This window comes from Aotus nancymaae, unplaced genomic scaffold (genome assembly GCF_030222135.1).
Source record: "Aotus nancymaae isolate 86718 unplaced genomic scaffold, 86718_ANA_hifiasm-v0.15.2.pri h1tg000028l, whole genome shotgun sequence".
In the NCBI taxonomy this organism is placed as follows: domain Eukaryota; kingdom Metazoa; phylum Chordata; class Mammalia; order Primates; family Aotidae; genus Aotus; species Aotus nancymaae.
Window position 1 is genome coordinate 33,544,404 of NW_026988441.1, and position 16,863 is coordinate 33,561,266.

The 16,863-nt window shown below is 52.9% G+C and overlaps 2 protein-coding genes across 2 annotated transcripts; one reads left to right on the forward strand and one right to left on the reverse strand.

Annotated features, from left to right (window-relative positions):
* The first annotated feature begins 5,121 nt into the window (after nucleotides 1–5,121).
* On the forward strand, nucleotides 5,122–12,871 carry EPOR (erythropoietin receptor). The gene is made up of 8 exons (XM_012436435.2): nucleotides 5,122–5,349; nucleotides 6,229–6,364; nucleotides 7,370–7,548; nucleotides 7,630–7,787; nucleotides 8,273–8,426; nucleotides 8,510–8,597; nucleotides 11,241–11,328; nucleotides 11,424–12,871. The coding sequence occupies exons 1-8, from the start codon at nucleotides 5,235–5,237 to the stop codon at nucleotides 12,033–12,035; spliced, it is 1,530 nt and encodes a 509-aa protein (XP_012291858.2). The 5' UTR covers nucleotides 5,122–5,234; the 3' UTR covers nucleotides 12,036–12,871.
* A 1,635-nt stretch (nucleotides 12,872–14,506) lies between these two features.
* Nucleotides 14,507–15,971, reverse strand: SWSAP1 (SWIM-type zinc finger 7 associated protein 1). The gene is made up of 2 exons (XM_012435824.3): nucleotides 15,703–15,971; nucleotides 14,507–15,195 (listed from the first exon to the last, which is right to left on the reverse strand). Exons 1-2 carry the CDS (start codon nucleotides 15,949–15,951, stop codon nucleotides 14,692–14,694), a joined length of 753 nt encoding a protein of 250 aa, XP_012291247.2. The 5' UTR covers nucleotides 15,952–15,971; the 3' UTR covers nucleotides 14,507–14,691.
* Between the last annotated feature and the right edge of the window lie 892 nt (nucleotides 15,972–16,863).

Sequence of the window (16,863 nt, forward strand, 5' to 3'; positions counted from 1 at the left end):
TCCTTCATGGAGAATACTTTCTGGTTTGTCCTTGATCAGTGGTAAGCAGGCACCAGCTGCCTCCCTAGTTTATCTTGGTTCTATGAGAAAACACAGAACACCTGCTATTAATAACAATCACCTGTTCAGAGAGTAAATACGTGGGTCAGAGTCTGCTCCAGGCTCTCAGCCTGGGATGCCGTCAGCCCCCAAGGCTCTCGACTTGGAAGGCTGTTGACTCCCCAGATAGTCCCACTTTGCTGTTCTGTCTGGGTGTCTACTTAATGCCTTCAGTGCTGCCTGGGCTCGGGTCTCTACGGCCGAGTTGGACTCAGTAGTTCACTTTTTTTTTTTTGAGACAGGATCTCACTCTATTCTATCACCCAGGCTGGAGTGCAGTAGTATTGACATGGTTCACTGCAGCCTCCACCTCCTGGGCTCAAGTGATCCTTCCACCTCAGCCTCTCAAGTAGCTGGGACAATAGACGCATGCCACCTCACCTGGCTACCTTAAAAAGTTAGCCGGCCGGGCCGGGCGCGGTGGCTCACGCCTGTAATTCCAGCACTTTGGGAGGCCGAGGCAGGTGGATCATGAGGTCAAGAGATCGAGACCATCCTGGTCAACATGGTGAAACCCCCGTCTCTACTAAAAATACAAAAAATTAACTGGGCATGGTGATGCGTGCCTGTAGTCCCAGCTACTCAGGAGGCTGAGGCAGGAGAATTGCCTGAACCTAGGAGGCGGAGGTTGCGGTGAGCCGAGATCGCGCCATTGCACTCCAGCCTGGGTAATAAGAGCGAAACTCCGTCTCAAAAAAAAAAAAAAAAAAAAAAAAAAAAAAAAAAAAAAAAAGTTAGCCAGTCAAGGTGGCTCCTGCTTGGGGATGCTGAAGTGGGTGGATCACTTGAGGTCAGGAGTTCAAGACCAGCCTGGCCAACATGGTGAAACCCCATCTCTACTAAAATTTAAAAATTAGCCAGGCACAACAGCAGGTATCTGTAATCCCAGCTACTCAGGAGGCTGAGATGGGAGAATCGCTCGAACCCAGGAGACGGTGGTTGCAGTGAGCCAAGATCGCACCCCTGCATTCCAACCTGGGCAGCTCAGTGAGAATCTGTTTCAAAAAAAAAAAAAAAAATGTTGTCCAGGCACGGTGGCTCACGCCTATAATCCCAGCACTTTGGGAGGCCAAGGCAGGTGCATCACCTGAGGTCAGGAGCTTGAGACCAGCCTAACCGACATAGAGTGAAACCCCATCTACCGAGTCCAGCTCAGCCGTAAAGACCCACACCCAGGTGCCGCTGAAGGCATTAAGGAGCAGACACCCAGATAGAACAGCAAAGTGGGACTGTCTGGGGGCCAACAGCCTTCCAAGCTAAGAACCTCAGGGCTGACAGCATTCCGGGCTGAGGGCCTGGAGCAGACACTGACCCATGTAGCTATTCTCTTTGAACAGGTGATTATTATCAACAACAGGTGTCCTGTGTTTGCTCATAGAACCAAGATAATCTAGGGAGGCAGCTGGTGCCTGCTTACCACAGATCAAGGACAAACCAGAAAGTATTCTCCACAAGGGCGCCCCAGGGGCAGGGTCACCTATCCAGTGCTTAAAGAATTGTTTTAGGCCGGGTGCGGCAGCTCATGCCGGTAATCCCAGCACTATGGGAGGCAGAGGCGGGTGGATCGCCTGAAGTCAGGAGTTCGAGACTAGCCTGACCAACATAGTGAAACCCCGTCTCTACTAAAAATACAAAAAATTAGCCGGGTATAGTGGGCACCTGTAATCCCAGCTACTCGGGAGGCTGAGGCAGGAGAATCACTTGAACCTGGGAGGCGGAGGTTGCGATGAGCTGAGATTGCGCCATTGCACTCCAGCCTGGGCTCCGTCTCAAAAAAAAAAAAAATTGTTTTAACTGGTGTATGCGCTATACATATACTATTTTGCTACTTTAGAATGCCCCAAGCAGTTTTCCACTTGGTGGGGGGGGGGGGGTGGTGAGGGGGACAGCTAGGTTTTCCTTGCCGCTGTTCTTAGCAAACGATATATTTTATCATACACTCAGCATTTCTCAACACCCATCTGTACTAAAAAAATACAAAAATCAGCTAGGCATGGTGGATCACACCTGTAGTCCCAGCTACTTGGGAAGCTAAGGCAGGAGAATCACTTGAACCCAGGAGGCGGAGTTTGCAGTGAGCTGAGATGGCACCATTGCACTCCAGCCTGGGCAACAGAGTAAGATTCTGTCTCTTAAAAAAAAGTGTTTACAGCTACTCAGGAGGCTGAGGCAGGAGAATTGCCTGAACCCAGGAGGCGGAGATTGCGGTGAGCCGAGATCGCGCCATTGCGCTCCAGCCTGGGTATCAAGAGCGAAACTCCGTCTCAAAAAAAAAAAAAAAAAAAAAAAGTGTTTTATAGCCCAGATGGGGTCTCACTCTGTCACCCAGGCTGGAGTGCAGTGGCGTGAACATAGTTCACTGAAGCCTTCACCTTCTGGGCTCAAGTGATCCTCCCACCTCAGCCTCCAGAGTAGCTAGGAAAACAGACACCTGCCACCTCGTCTGGCTTACTTAAAAAAAAAAAAAAAAAAAATGGCCGGGCGCGGTGGCTCACGCCTATAATCCCAGCACTTTGGGAGGCCAAGGTGGATGGATCACAAGGTCAAAGGATCGAGACCATCCTGGTCAACATGGTGAAACCCCGTCTCTACTAAAAATACAAAAATTAACTGGGCATGGTAGTGCACGACTGTAATCCCAGTTGCTTGGGAGGCTGAGGCAGGAGAATTGCTTGAACCCAGGAGACGGAGGTTGCGGTGAGCCGAGATCGCGCCATTGCACTCCAGTTTGGGTAACAACAGCGAAACTCTGCCTCAAAAAAAAAAAAAAATGTTTTATAGAGACGAGGTCTCACCATGTCACCCAGAGTATCTTCCACTCTTTATACATGAAGAACTGAGACTAAAGAGGGTTAAGTAACTTACTCAAGGTCCCGTGGTATGTGGGTGGTGTTCAAATATTGATCAAACTCCAGAAAACATGCACTTAACTCTGGGGCCAAATTTGCCATTCGTAATCACAATTTATTGTGACCAAAGTTATGAAACCGGTGTCTGTCTTGTTTGTCTACCTCTCCTCTCTCACACACTTGAACAGTCCAAATATCAATTTCCTAGGAAGAGATTGGCATTGAGTTCCTTTTTTTTTTTTTTTTGGTTGAGACAGAGTCTTGCACTGTCGCCCAGGCTGGAGTGCAATGGTGCGATCCCGGCTCACTGCAACCTCCGCCCCACCACCCCCCCCGGGCTCATTCGATTCTCCTGCCTCAGCCTCCCAAGTAGTTGGGATTACAGGCGGGCGCCACCACACCCAGCTAATGTTTTATATTTTTAGTGGAGACCGGGTTTCACTATGTTGGCCACCCCATTGCTATTAAGCAGGTGTGTTTTGGTTTTGTTTGCAGCCAGTATGCTTATTGTCACCTCACATGTATTTGATGTTTTGTTGTTGATTTGCTGCCTTTACTACTCCGTGAAAGCAGGGATTTTTTTATTTTTATTTTTTTGAGACAGCATCTGTCTCTGTTGCCTAGGGAGTGCAGTGGTGCAATCTCAGCTCACTGCAGCCTCTGCCTCCCGGGTTCAAGCAATTTCCTTCCTCAGCCTCCAGAGTAGCTGGGACTACAGGCACCTATTACCATGCCTAGCTAATTCTGTGTTTTTAGTAGAGACGGGGTTTCACCATGTTGGCCAAGATGGTCTCCATCTCTTTACCTCATGATCCACCCGCCTAGGCCTCCCAAAGTGCTGGGATTACAGGCGTGAGCCACCACTTCCGACCTTAATTTTTTTTTTTTTTAAAGACGGGTTTTACCATATTGGTCAGGCTGGTCTTGAACTCCCTACCTCAGGTGATCTGCCCACGTTGGCCTCCAAAGTGTTTGGATTACAGGTGTGAGCCACCACGCCCGGCCCATCCGACCTTAATTTTTGTATTTTCGGTTGAAATGGGGTTTTGCTGTGTTGGCCAGGCTTGTCTTGAACTCCTGACCTCAAATGATCCCCCACCTCAGCCTCCCAAAGTGCTGGGATTACTGGCCTGAGTCATTGCGGTTGCCCAGGCAGGGATTTTATGTATTTATTTATTTATTTATTTATTTTTTATAGAGTCTCACTCTGTCACCCAGGCTGGAGTGCAGTGGCACAGTCTTGGCTCACTACAACCTCCACCTCCCAGATTCGGGCAATTCTCCTGCCTCAGTCTCCCACTGGGTTACAGGCGTGTGCCACCATACTGGATTAATTTTTGTATTTTTAGTAGAGATGGGATTTCACTATGTTGGCCAGACTGGTCTTGAACTCCTGACCTCAAGTGATTCACCTGCCTCAGCCTCCCAAAGTGCTGGGATTACTGGTGTGAGCCACCGGGCCCAGCTCAAGAGAATAAAAATGTACGCAGTGAATTTATTTTCCAGAAATTCATAAATGAAATATTACACATACACTCCAGCAGCACAGTCTAGCACTGTGCAAACACTCAACTGCTGATCATTATAAGGATTATTATTGGTCGGCTTCAGTGGCTTGTGCTGGTAATCCCAGCACATTGGTGATACTTGAGGCTGGAGGATAGCTTAAGGCCAGGAGTTCGAGACCAGCCTGGACAACATAGTGGGATCCTGTCTCTACAAAGAATTTTAAAAATTAGCCGGGTGCTGTGGGAAGACCGCTTCAGTCCAGAGGCTGCAGTGAGCTATGATTGTTCCCCTGCACTCCAGCCTGGGTGACAGGACAACACCCTGACTCAAAGAGAGAGAAAGAAAATAAAAATGTTTATTTCCAGGCTGGGAAAAGATGCTGATTTCCGCGATAAAATCAGTAGCTTACATTTTTTTGCAATGTTCGCTATGTGCCAGGCTAGATTTTACAGATGAGAAGTCTGAAGCTCAGATAAGGTAAGTCACCTGTCCAGGGCCACATAGCAAAAAAAAGTGTGTCTGACGCCAGAACGCGAGCTGTTCCAGCCCAACTCCCTCCCCGGCCCCCAAGGGCCCCTACCCCCTCCCGCCAGGCACTTATCTCAGCCGAAGCTGACTGCTGGCCCCGCCCCCTCGGGGATCTGCCTCTTAGAGGCGCCTGGTGGGGAAGGGCCTGGTCAGCTGCGTCCGGTGGAGGCAGCTGCTGACCCAGCTGTGGACTGTGCCAGTGGCAGGAGACGGAGAGTCAGGAGCCCTGGGCTCCCGTGGAGGGGTATCATGGGCCACCTCGTGGCATCCCTGTGGCCCCAAGTCGGCTCCCTTTGTCTCCTGCTTGCTGGGGCCGCCTGTGCGTCCCCGCCCAACCTCCCGGACTCCAAGTTCGAGAACAAAGGTAAGGATGGAGTTGTGTGTGGAGCCCCCCCGCTCCCCGCCACCAACCACTGGAGCCTGCAGGACCATGCTGGGGTCTGAACTCTCACCCTAGGTCCTGGGGGCCATGCCTGTTCCTGGACTTCCAGACCGGGCCCTGGGGACCATGGTGGCAGTTGGACCCTTAGACTGGGTCCTGGATGAATGGGAGCGGGGGTGAGGCATGCCAGCATCCAAGACTCCTGATCGCTTCCTGGCGGAGAGATAGAGTGGGCTTAAGGTTCCCGTTTTACCTTTTCAGGGAGTCTGGGACATGCTACATCTTAATGGGTAGGCTTGGTGCTAAGGTCCCTGGGGGGTTGGGAACAAAGTCGACCCTCTGTAGGGGAGGAAGGACAAAGCCGGGGTCTGAGTTAGAGGGGCCGAGCCGCAGGTTACTGTAAACACGGTTTGCGTGAGGGCGCCAGATCACTTGCCCGGCCCGGTGGAGGGAGGGAGGCGGGGGACACGGTTGGCGCTATCGGTCGGCGGGGAGCCTGCTGGGGCCGATAGGGGGCCCGCCTCTCCGCACACACCCACCGGCGCGCGCACGTCCGAGGCTGGGGCGGGGCTGGCAGCGCCGAGCTCGAGGTCTTGAACGCCGTGCGCAGCTCAGCTGGCCGCTGGATGGGCAGGTGTGCGCGAGTGGTGTTGGCGGGGGACAGTAAGGCGAGCGACGCGCGCCTGGGAATTAGTGGGGCATCACCTCTGCAGACCCCTCCAGGGGCCCGGCTTAGGGAGATGGCGGGGCGGGGCTTTTTTCTTATCAGGTCCGCCCAGGCTGCTGGAGGGCAGAGGAGGGGGCTGTCGCCCGAGGACAGAGCTCAGACCCCCATGCCTTCCTTTTGCTTCCCCTCCCCAGCGGCCTTGCTGGCGGCCCGCGGGTCCGAAGAGTTTCTGTGCTTCACCGAGCGGTTGGAGGACTTAGTGTGTTTCTGGGAGGAAGCGGCGAGCGCCGGGATGGGCCCGGACAACTACAGCTTCTCCTACCAGCTCGAGTGAGTCAGATCCCGCGGGCGCCTCCATGGGCGGAGGGAGCGGGTGGGGCAGAGCTCCCTGGAAGTCGTAGCCTCGAAGGTCGCCTGCTGTTTGAGGCCCGAAGGCGCCTCCAGTTGGGTTACTGGAGGGAGCCCTGTGGGTCCAGGGCTGGCACGCCCCCTATTGGCTGGGACGCGAACACTCCCGCGATTACCGCTGGAACGCGACCCCAAACATCTGGCTGGGATAATAACGCCTCCAAATCGAGACTAAGGGGTTGCTTCGTCGGGGCTGGGACGCCTCCTCGAGGTACTATCCAAAAGGAGGCCAGCAGTGGCTCATGCCTGTAATCCCAGCTCTTTGGGAGATCGATGCGGGAGGATTGCTTGAGCCCAGGAGTTCAAGACTAGCCTGGGCAACATAGCGAGCTCCCTATATCGGAAAAAAAAAAAAAGGCTGGACACGGTGGCTCACGCTTGTTATCCCAGCACTTTGGGAGGCCTTGGCGGGTGGATCACCTGAAGTCTGGAATTCGAGACCAGCCTGACCAACATGGACACACCTTGTCTCTACTAAAAATACAAAATAAGCCGGGTGTGGTGGCGCATGCCTGTAATCCCAGCTATTCGGGAGAGTGAGGCAGAAGACTTGCTTGAACCCGGGAGGCAGAGGTTGCAGTGAGCCAAGATCACACCATTGCACTCCAGCCTGGGCAACAAGAGCGAAACTCTGTCTCAAAAAAAAAAAAAAATCCGAGTCACGGCACCATAAGAATGAATTAGCCGGGTGAGGTGGTGCACGCCTGTGGTCTTAACTACTTGGGAGGCTGAGGTGGAAGGATCCCTTCAGCCCCAGAATTTGAGGTTGCAGTGAGCAGTGATCGCGCCACTGCACTCCAGCCTGGGCAACAAAGGAAGACCTTGTCTCACACACAGACACACAGCCTCCCACAGGCCGGGCAACACAAACTCCCCGGTCCCCCCTTTCAACTTGTTCCCTTCTCTCCCGGGTCCCTGGGCGTACAGCAATGAGCCATGGAAGCGGTGTCGCCTGCACCAGGCTCCCACGGCTCGAGGCGCGGTGCGCTTCTGGTGTTCGCTGCCTAGAGCCGACACGTCGAGCTTCGTGCCCCTAGAATTGCGCGTCACAGTAGCCTCCTCCGGCGCTCTGCGATATCACCGTATCATCCACGTCAATGAAGTAGGTAAGTACTCTGGAAATGGAGAAGTGGTCGGAGGAGAGGGGTCTCAGTCCTCACCCACCTGAGCAACCCCCATGCCTGCAGTGCTCCTGGATGCCCCGGTGGAGCTGGCAGCGCGGCTGGCTGACGAGGGCGGCCACGTGGTGTTACGCTGGCTCCCGCCGCCTGGAGCACCCATGCCGTACCACATCCGCTACGAGGTGGACGTCTCGGCAGGCAGTGGCGCAGGGAGCGCGCAGAGGGTGAGGCCCACCCCTACGGCCCAGCCCCCAAAGCGCCACTGACTACAGCCTGGCCCCGCCACTCCTCTCCGGGTCGCGCCCAGTCTCCAAGGTGTCCCCTCCCGGGACGGTCCCTGACATCCCACATCGCATTACCCTGGCGCTGAAGACCGTTCCAGATCCACAGAAACTCCCCGTTTCCTAATATCCTCGCGATCCTGCTGAACCCCAACCCCTCTCACCCTCCTGCCGGTAACCCTAGACACCTTTAGCTCCCGGCTTTCTCTACGCACGCTAGCCCAGTTATTAAATAGCCCGGGTCCTGCCCTTGGTATCGGAGACCTCTCTGGCCCTGAGCTTTCTTGGGCTCCTCCCCGTACTCTTACTGGCCGCATTGCAATTCTTGGCACCGTTTTGTCTTTCGCTGATTGGCTCGGTTCCACCAGGGCCCGCCCCCATGTGGTCTTTTCTGTCTGCCCCGCCCCTCTCCCTGGCCCCGCCCCCAGGTGGAGATTTTGGAGGGCCGCACGGAGTGCGTGCTGAGCAATCTGCGGCGCCTGACGCGCTACACTTTCGCTGTCCGCGCGCGTATGGCTGAGCCGAGCTTCGGCGGCTTCTGGAGCGCCTGGTCCGAGCCTGTGTCGCTGCTGACGCCTACTGGTGAGGCTCCAGACGGGGGTGTAGGAGGAGGCAGGCGAACCACCCGGCGAGCCCTCCGCTCTGACCTCCTCCCTGCCTCTCAGACCTGGACCCCCTCATCCTAACGCTCTCCGTCATCCTCGTGCTCATCCTGGTGCTGCTGACAGTGCTCGCCCTGCTCTCCCACCGCCGGTGAGCTTCCCATTCGGGCACCTGGCTCAGACTCCTCCCCACCCAGCAATCTTCTTTCACTATGGAAACCTAGGCTCAGAGAGAGACACGCACTTGCCCAAGGTCACGCAGTGACGTGAGGAGACACGTCAGTGGCAGGGCTGGGATGCATGCCAGACTAGACCCAGACTCTTCGTTAACATTTTCTGCTCTTGGGGACTTTCACCTGGTTTTCCTTCTACATCAGGAGCTGCCATTTCTTGGGTCCCTTTGCTAGCTCCTACCCCCTTTGTCATCACGTTTGTCAAATCAACTAGATGGATTTAGTGGAAGAATGTAAGCCCCTGAATGCCTCCCACCCCTGTGGTCAAGCTCCTCAGACACTACAATCAGACCAGCCATTCTGAGGTGTTTGTAATTCCAAGCACATAAGGTGGTTTCACACCCTCAAGCTTTTGCCCATGCTGCTCCCTCTGACTGGATTGCCCTTCTTGCCTTGTCTGCTAAGCAGTCTTCTTTTTGTTTTTGTTTTTTTGTTTTTATTGAGACAGAGTCTCGCTCTGTCGCCAGGCTGGAGTGCAGCGGTGCGATCCCAGCTCACTGCAACTTCCGTTTTCCGGTTTCAAGCAATTCTCCTGCCTCAGCCTCCTGAGTAGCTGGGACAACAGGCACGCACCACCACGCCTGGCTAATTTTTTGTACTTTTAGTAGAGATGGGGCTTCACCATGTTGGCCAGGATGGTCTCGATCTCTTGACCTCCTGATCCGCCCACCTCGGTCTCCCAAAGTGCTGGGATTACAGGCGTGAGCCACCGCGCCCGGCCTTTTATTTATTTTTTTGAGACTAAGTTTTGCTCTTGTCGCCCAGGCTGGAGTGCAATGGCACTATCTCGGCTCACTGTAACCTCTGCCTTCTGGGTTCAAGCGATTCTCCTGTCTCAGCCTCCTGAGTAGCTGGGATTACAGGCGCCCGCCACCATGCCCAACTTATTTTTGTATTTTTGGTAGAGACGGGGTTTCACCATGTTGGCCAGGCTGGTCTTGAACTCCTGACCTCAGTTGATCCGCCTGCATCGGCCTCCCAAAGTGCTGAGATTACAGGCATGAGCCACCTCGCTCGGCCTCGCTAAGCAATCTTCTATTTGTCTTTCATGGAACTGGTTATTTACTTGGTTGGAAAATACATACTGAGTGCCTAACGTGCCAGGCACTGGAGAGAGAATGGAGAACAAGCCAAACCCTGACCACAAGCCCCTGACCTTGTGGATCGCAGTCAACAAACAAGGGACCCAAAATATTTGATTACAAATTGTAATGAGTGATATCACAGAAACAAACAGGGTGTGGGGACATGACAGGATGGTCAGGGAAGGCCTCCAGGAGGAGGTAACATCAGAGTGGAAACCTGAAGGTTGGAAGGAAGCAGCCGCTTGAAAAGTGTGGAGGAAAACAGCAAGTGCAAAGGCCCTGAGGTGGGAATGAGATTGGACATTGAGCCAGCTTCGAGAATTGCCACATGGCTAGAGCAGTATGTAAGGGGGTGTGGCAGATGTTGAGATGAGGGAGGTGACAGGGGTCATATCATACAGGGCCTTCTGCAGGGTTATAGGGAGGAGTTTGGATTTTTTTTTTTTTTTTTTTGAGACGAAGTCTCGCACTGTCACCCAGGCTGTAGCGCAGTGGTGCCATCTCGGCTCACTGCAATCTCCACCTCCAGAGTTCAAGCAATTCTCCTGCCTCAGCCTCCTGAGTAGCTGGGACTACAGGCGTACGCCACCATGCCCAGCTAATTTTTTTGTATTTTTAGTAGAGATGGGGTTTCACCACGTTGGCCAGGATGGTCTCAATCTCCTGACCTCGTGATCCACCTGTCTTGGCCTCCCAAAGTGCTGGGATTACAGACGTGAGCCACCGAGCCTGGCCCTTTTTTTTTTTTTTTTTTTTTTTTTATTGAGACAGAGTTTTGCTCTTGTTGCCCAGGCCAGACTGGAGTGTAATACCTCAGTCTTAGCTCACTGCAACCTCTGCCTCCCAGGTTCAAGTGATTCTCCTGCCTCAGCCACCTGAGTGGCTGGGATTACAGGCATGCATGCTTGGCTAATTTTGTAGTGTTAGTAGAGATGGGGGTTTCACCAGACTGATCTTGAACTCCTGACCTTGGGTGATTCACCCACATCGGCCTCCCAAAGTGCTGGGATTACAGGCATGAGCCACCCCGCCCACCTTGGATTTTATTCTGAATGCCTTCTCTCATTATCTCAGAAGGGCCAGGGTTTTAGTTTATTTATTTATTTATTTTAGAGATCGGGTCTCACTATGTTTCCCAGGCTGGTCTTGAACTTCTGGGTTTAAGTGAACCTTCCGCCTCAGCTTCCCAAAGTGCTGGGATTACAGGTGTAAGCCATCGCACCTGGCCATAAAGGGAGAATGATCAATGTATATTGAACTCCTATGTACCCTTCAATACCCTGTTCCAGTTACACTTTTGTAGGGCCTTGCTGATGATTTAGTCAAAACCGATGACCCCCAGCCCTGATACACTCCTCTGCCTCCATTGTGATCACAAAGACCAGGAGTATCTGTGCCCCTATGATTGGGAGTGGAGGGGGTATTGGTGAGTATTCAGTGAGTCATATCATGTAACTATTTCTTTGGCTTCAACAGGGCTTTGAAGCAGAAGATCTGGCCTGGCATCCCGAGCCCAGAGAGCGAGTTTGAAGGCCTCTTTACTACCCACAAGGGTAACTTCCAGGTAGGTGGCCTGGCTGTCCCTTCAGTGCCTGGGCTTCCCTGCTTCTTGCAGCCAAACTGCAGACCTCTCTGAGCAGGTTGGTGCTATTTCTTCAGCTGTGGCTGTACCAGAATGACGGCTGTCTGTGGTGGAGCCCCTGCACCCCCTTCACAGAGGACCCACCTGTCTCCCTGGAAGTCCTCTCCGAGCGCTGCTGGGGGACCATGCAGCCAGTGGAGCCAGGGACAGATGATGAGGGCCCCCAGCTGGAGCCGGTGGGCAGTGAGCATACCCAGGATACCTATCTGGTGCTGGACAAGTGGTTGCTGCCCCAGAGTCCTCCCAGTGAGGCCCTCTCACGGCCTGATAGCAGTATGGATATAGTGGCCATGGATGAAGGCTCAGAAGCATCCTCCTGCACATCTGCTTTAGCCTTGAAGCCCAGCCCAGAGGGAGCTTCTGCTGCCAGCTTTGAGTACACCATCCTGGACCCCAGCTCCCAGCTCTTGCGTCCATGGGAACTGTGCCCTGAGCTGCCCCCTACCCCACCCCACCTAAAGTACCTCTACCTTGTGGTATCTGATTCTGGCATCTCAACTGACTACAGCTCAGGGGACTCCCAGGGAGCTCAAGGGGGCTCATCTGATGGCCCCTCCTCCAACCCTTATGAGAACAGCCTTATCCCAGCCTCGGAGCCTCTGCCCCCCAGCTATGTGACTTGCTCTTAGGACACCAGCCTGCAGATAATCGGGGATCCACTATGACCCAGAGAGCCAGTGCAGACTCAAGACTTACTGAACAGGGATGGCAAGGCCTCTCTCAAGAGTAGGGGCATTGCTGATTTTATCTGCCCAACCCATCCTGCTCAGGAAATCACAACCTTGCAGTATTTTCATTGTATTTTATTTTTTTGATACAGAGTCTTACTCTGTCCCCAGGCTGCAGTGCAGTGGCAAAATCTCAGCTCACTACTACCTCTGACTCCCGGGTCAAGTGATTCTCCTGTGTCAGCCTCTCAAGCTGGGATTACAGGTGCCTGCTACCATGCCTGACTAATTTTTGTATTTTTAATCAGCCAGGCCTGGTGGCTCACGCCTGTAATCCCAGCACTTTGGGAGGCCGAGGCGGGTGGATCACGAGGTCAAGAGATCGAGACCATCCTGGTCAACATGGTGAAATCCCGTCTCTACTAAAAATAAAATTTTTGTATTTTTAGTAGAGACGAGGTTTCGCCATCTTGGCCAGACTGGTCTTGAACTCCTGACCTTGGGATCAACCCGCCTCGGCCTCCCAAAGTGCTGGGATTACAGGCATGAGCCACCGTGCCCAGCTGCAGTATTTTTAAATATGTATAGTTTTTTAAAAAATCTATCTCGCTCTCTCTCTATATATACATATGTATGTAAGTTTTTCTACCATGATTTCTACAAATACCCTGTACACCCCATTTCCTCTGGGCATAGGCCACAGGAGTAGAAGTTAAAGTTCTTGAGCTTATTCTGAAGTTCTGGACCTGCAATCTGAATACTAATCATAACATTAATAAAACAGTATGTTAAACAGCTCCTAAATCTTAGTGGCTTACCACATTAAGTGATTTCTCTCTCCTAACTCAGCTCAAATTGGCAGCCATCCATGGGATGAGTCAGAGGTTCAGACTCTTCTGGTCTGTAGCTCTACCTTCTCTTAGAGTATTTAGATAGATACCCTATTCTACATCCTGGCAGTCAGCAAGGGAAGAGAAAGGACAGCAATGACCCTCCATGGGACATTTAAGGGATCTGGCCTGAAAAAAATGGTCTTCCTCTTCTCACACCTCATTGGCTGGAAACAGTCACATGACCACAATCACATGAAAGGCTGGGAAATGTACTTTAGTTTTTTTTTTTTTTGAGACGGAGTTTCGCTCTTGATACCCAGGCTGGAGTGCAATGGCGCGATCTCGGCTCACCGCAATCTCCGCCTCCTGGGTTCAGGCAATTCTCCTGCCTCAGCCTCCTGAGTAGCTGGGATTACAGACACGCGCCACCGTGCCCAGCTAATTTTTTGTATTAGTAGAGACGGGGTTTCACCATGTTGACCAGGATGGTCTCGATCTCTTGACCTCGTGATCCACCCGCCTCGGCCTCCCAAAGTGCTGGGATTACAGGCTTGAGCCACCGCGCCCGGCCGTACTTTAGTTTTACACCCAGGAAGAGCAAAGCTGTTTAAGGGGCCTCTAGCTAGTCTCTGCCACTAATAATAACAACAGTAATTCTGAATCAGGCCATGTACTCTGATGACACTTGGTGTCAACAAGTAACTCAATGGGAGTTTTGGTGTTTTTTTTTTCTTCTTAGACAGGGTCTCTCTCTGTTGCATAGGCTGAAGCCCAGTGGCTCAAGCATGGTTCACTGCATACTCGACTTCTTGGGCTCAGGCGATCCTTCTGCCTCAGCTTTTCAAGTAGCTAGGACTACTGGCATGCACCACTAAGCCTGGCTGATTTTTTTTTTTTTTTTTTTAAGACAGAATCTCGTCTGTGTCACCCAGGCTGGAGTGCAGTGGCTCGATCTCGGCTCACTGCAACCTCCACTTCCCAGGTTCAAGCGATTCTCGTCTCAGCCTCCAGAGTAGCTGGGATTACAGGCAGCTGCCACCATGTATGGCTAATTTTTGTATTTTTAGTAGAGACGGGTTCATCATGTTGGCCACGCTGTCTCAAACTCCTGATCTCAGGTATCTGCCTGCCATGGCCTCCCATAGTGCTGGGATTACAGGCGTGAGACATTGCACCTGATGCCTGGCTGATTTATTTTTAGACGGAGTCTCGCTTTGTCGTCCAGGCTGGAGTGCAGTGGCATGATCTCGGCTCACTGCAACCTCTGGCTCCCAGGTTGAAGCAATTCTCCTGCCTCAGCCTCCCGAGTAGCTGGGACTACAGGCACGCACCAACACACCTGGCTAATTTTTTGTATTTTTAGTAGAGATGGGTTTTGCCATGTTGGCCAGGCTGGTCTTGAGCTCTTGACCTCAGGTAATCTGCCCAACTCGGCCTCCCAAAGTGCTGGGACTACAGGTGTGCGCCACCGCACCTGGCTGATTTTTAAATTTTTTATAGAGATGAGGCCTCACCATGTTTGTCTCAAACTCATGGATTCAAATGATTCTCCTGCCTTGGCCTCCTAAAGTGCTAGGATTACAGGCATGAGCCACCGCACCCGGCCTGAAACTCTTTTTATAAAGTTTAAAGTAACAAAACTAAACAATATATTGATGGGTGCAATACATAAAAGATAATGCTATATTTTTAAAAGAGAAAAAGCATTTTACATTCTTTAGGTCTTTGGATCTGCACATGGCCATGGGAAACTGAAGCATAGAAACGTGGTCACCCACCAAAGCTCAGGGCTGGCCTGCAGAGCTTGAACCCTTGCCTGAGCTGGGGTCACCAGCCTGGGTGGGCCACGGAGCGATCATCATTTTTCCATCTGATCGGAAAGTCACCCACCACTCTGTTCTGGGGCCCAGTCCCCCTGGCTCCAGGCAGGCTCGGAGGCCATGATCTCCTGGACCTGGTGCATCTGGCTGCAACCAGCACTGGGCAGGAAAATACCGCTGGAGCAGTGCCAGGTGCAGGATGTCCCCACTATCTGCCTCCTCCTGGGTCTGGAGGGCCACCATGAGCCCACAGTCCCGGCCAAGCCCAAGCCGGTGGCTGAAGTGGGCAGCTGTGTCTAGAAGTAAGGCAGTGAGGTAGGCAGCTTTCTGGGGCTCCGGGTCTTCTGCTAGGTACTCTTCTAGGCCATCTAGCAGCAGAAGGGAGGGGGCTGGCCCCGGGGCCTCATGGGCAGAGCACAGGAGCCAGAAAAGCTCTCGGGTTGAAGGTGGGTACTGGAAGCGGATCTTCTAGAAGGAGAAACAGAAGGAAAGGGCCAGATTCAGCACAGGAAGCCAGACTCCCCGCAAGAGTAACCCTGCCTCCTTACATGCTTTTCCTTGCCTCCTGGATGAACCAGTTCAGAGCGGTTAAATATTCTTGTATTCGCCCCTTTTTCCAGCATTCATCACTGCCGAGTATTAGTTGAGGGCAAGCCAATTTTGCTTGTTTTTGGCCAAATCTCTAGGGCAGTTTTTCCACGGAAAACCGCCTCCCAGTATCCTTGGTCCGAGCCCATCCTTGACCCCAACAGGAACCAACTCTGGTACAGAACGGACCCAGGCTTAGCTCCGCCCCTCAATCTTAAGCTTCCCATGGTCCCCCCCCTCCTTTACGCATGCCTGACTCCGCCCCATCATGGCTGCCCTGGCTCGCCTTTCCACCGTCCCCTCCATTGGCTTGTCTACCTGTCACTAAACGTCCCGGATTGACTCCACCATTGGCTAGAACGCCTCTGCTCCCAGCCCCACGGTTACCTGGAGTCGCAATGGGTCCAGAGCCGCTCCGGTCCCGCGAGGTAGGCTTTGAAGAGGTCTCCGTGTCAGGAAGAGGACCGGGCCTTGGCCCTCTCCCGCCGCCTCTAGGGCCGCAGCAAATAGTAGCGTTGTTTTTCCAGATCCTGGTGCGCCGAGCAGCAGCAAAGGAGGTCCGGCGGCAGGCGTGTTCTCCTCCCTGGACCACGCCGTGCCGCCCCTGCTTAGCACCCGCTTCAGCGTCTCCGCCATTCGCCGCGTAGTCTGTCCAATTAGTGGCGCGTTCCCAGCCTTAGTCCCGCCCAAGCCGAGGCTGCATCGGTTATAGTTCGCTTCGTTTCTCTATTGGTCTAGGAGTCTGTCCATCAAAACTCGATTGACCTTGGCTAGCTCCGCCCCGGGTGAATGGGCAAATGGTTAGAACCTAGTGCTGAGGAATGGGTGCTTTCGAGGGAAATAAGACCCTTCCCTGCGGGAGGCTGCTGGGGCAAGCAGCACGAACACTATTATTGTCAGCTAATCAGACAAATATAAGGGTTGAGAGTTGGAGGAGTAGACCGTAATGATTGACATATTATTTAAAGTGTCCTAGCCTCAGTTTGCTCTCCTGTAAAATGGGGCTTAGGATATCTCAGAGGAATATTGTGATTGGCATGGATCTGTGTGTGGTTTTGCTGATGCCATCCAATGACAGCTGAGAGTTGGAGAGGGGAATGAGCTGTGTGCTTGTCTTTCTGTGCACCTGAGTATGGGCAGGAGTGTGTCTGGAGACACGGGCTCAGGGACACTCGTGTGCAAAACATCAGTAGCATCCCTGAAAGTCTGTGAAATGAGGACTCTCAACTTACTTCCTCCCTGGCTAAGGGGTTTTGTGGGGCCTTCCTTGTGGTACGGGGGGAAGGCAGGACCGCAGGCCAAAGAAGAGGGCAGGAGAGACAAAGAGACAGGAGCTGGAAGACTGAGGGAGAGATACAGCAGGGACATTGTTGGTCTTGTTCACTTCTGTCTCTCCAGTACCCAGAATAGCACCTAGCACATTTGTAGGTTCTCAAATACATAGTCGTTAAATCAATGAAGGAAGGGAGGTGGGATTGATGAGAAACAAGGAGAAAGAGAGGAACAAAGTGAATGATCGTGATCCCTGGCTGGATCTTCTCACGCAGA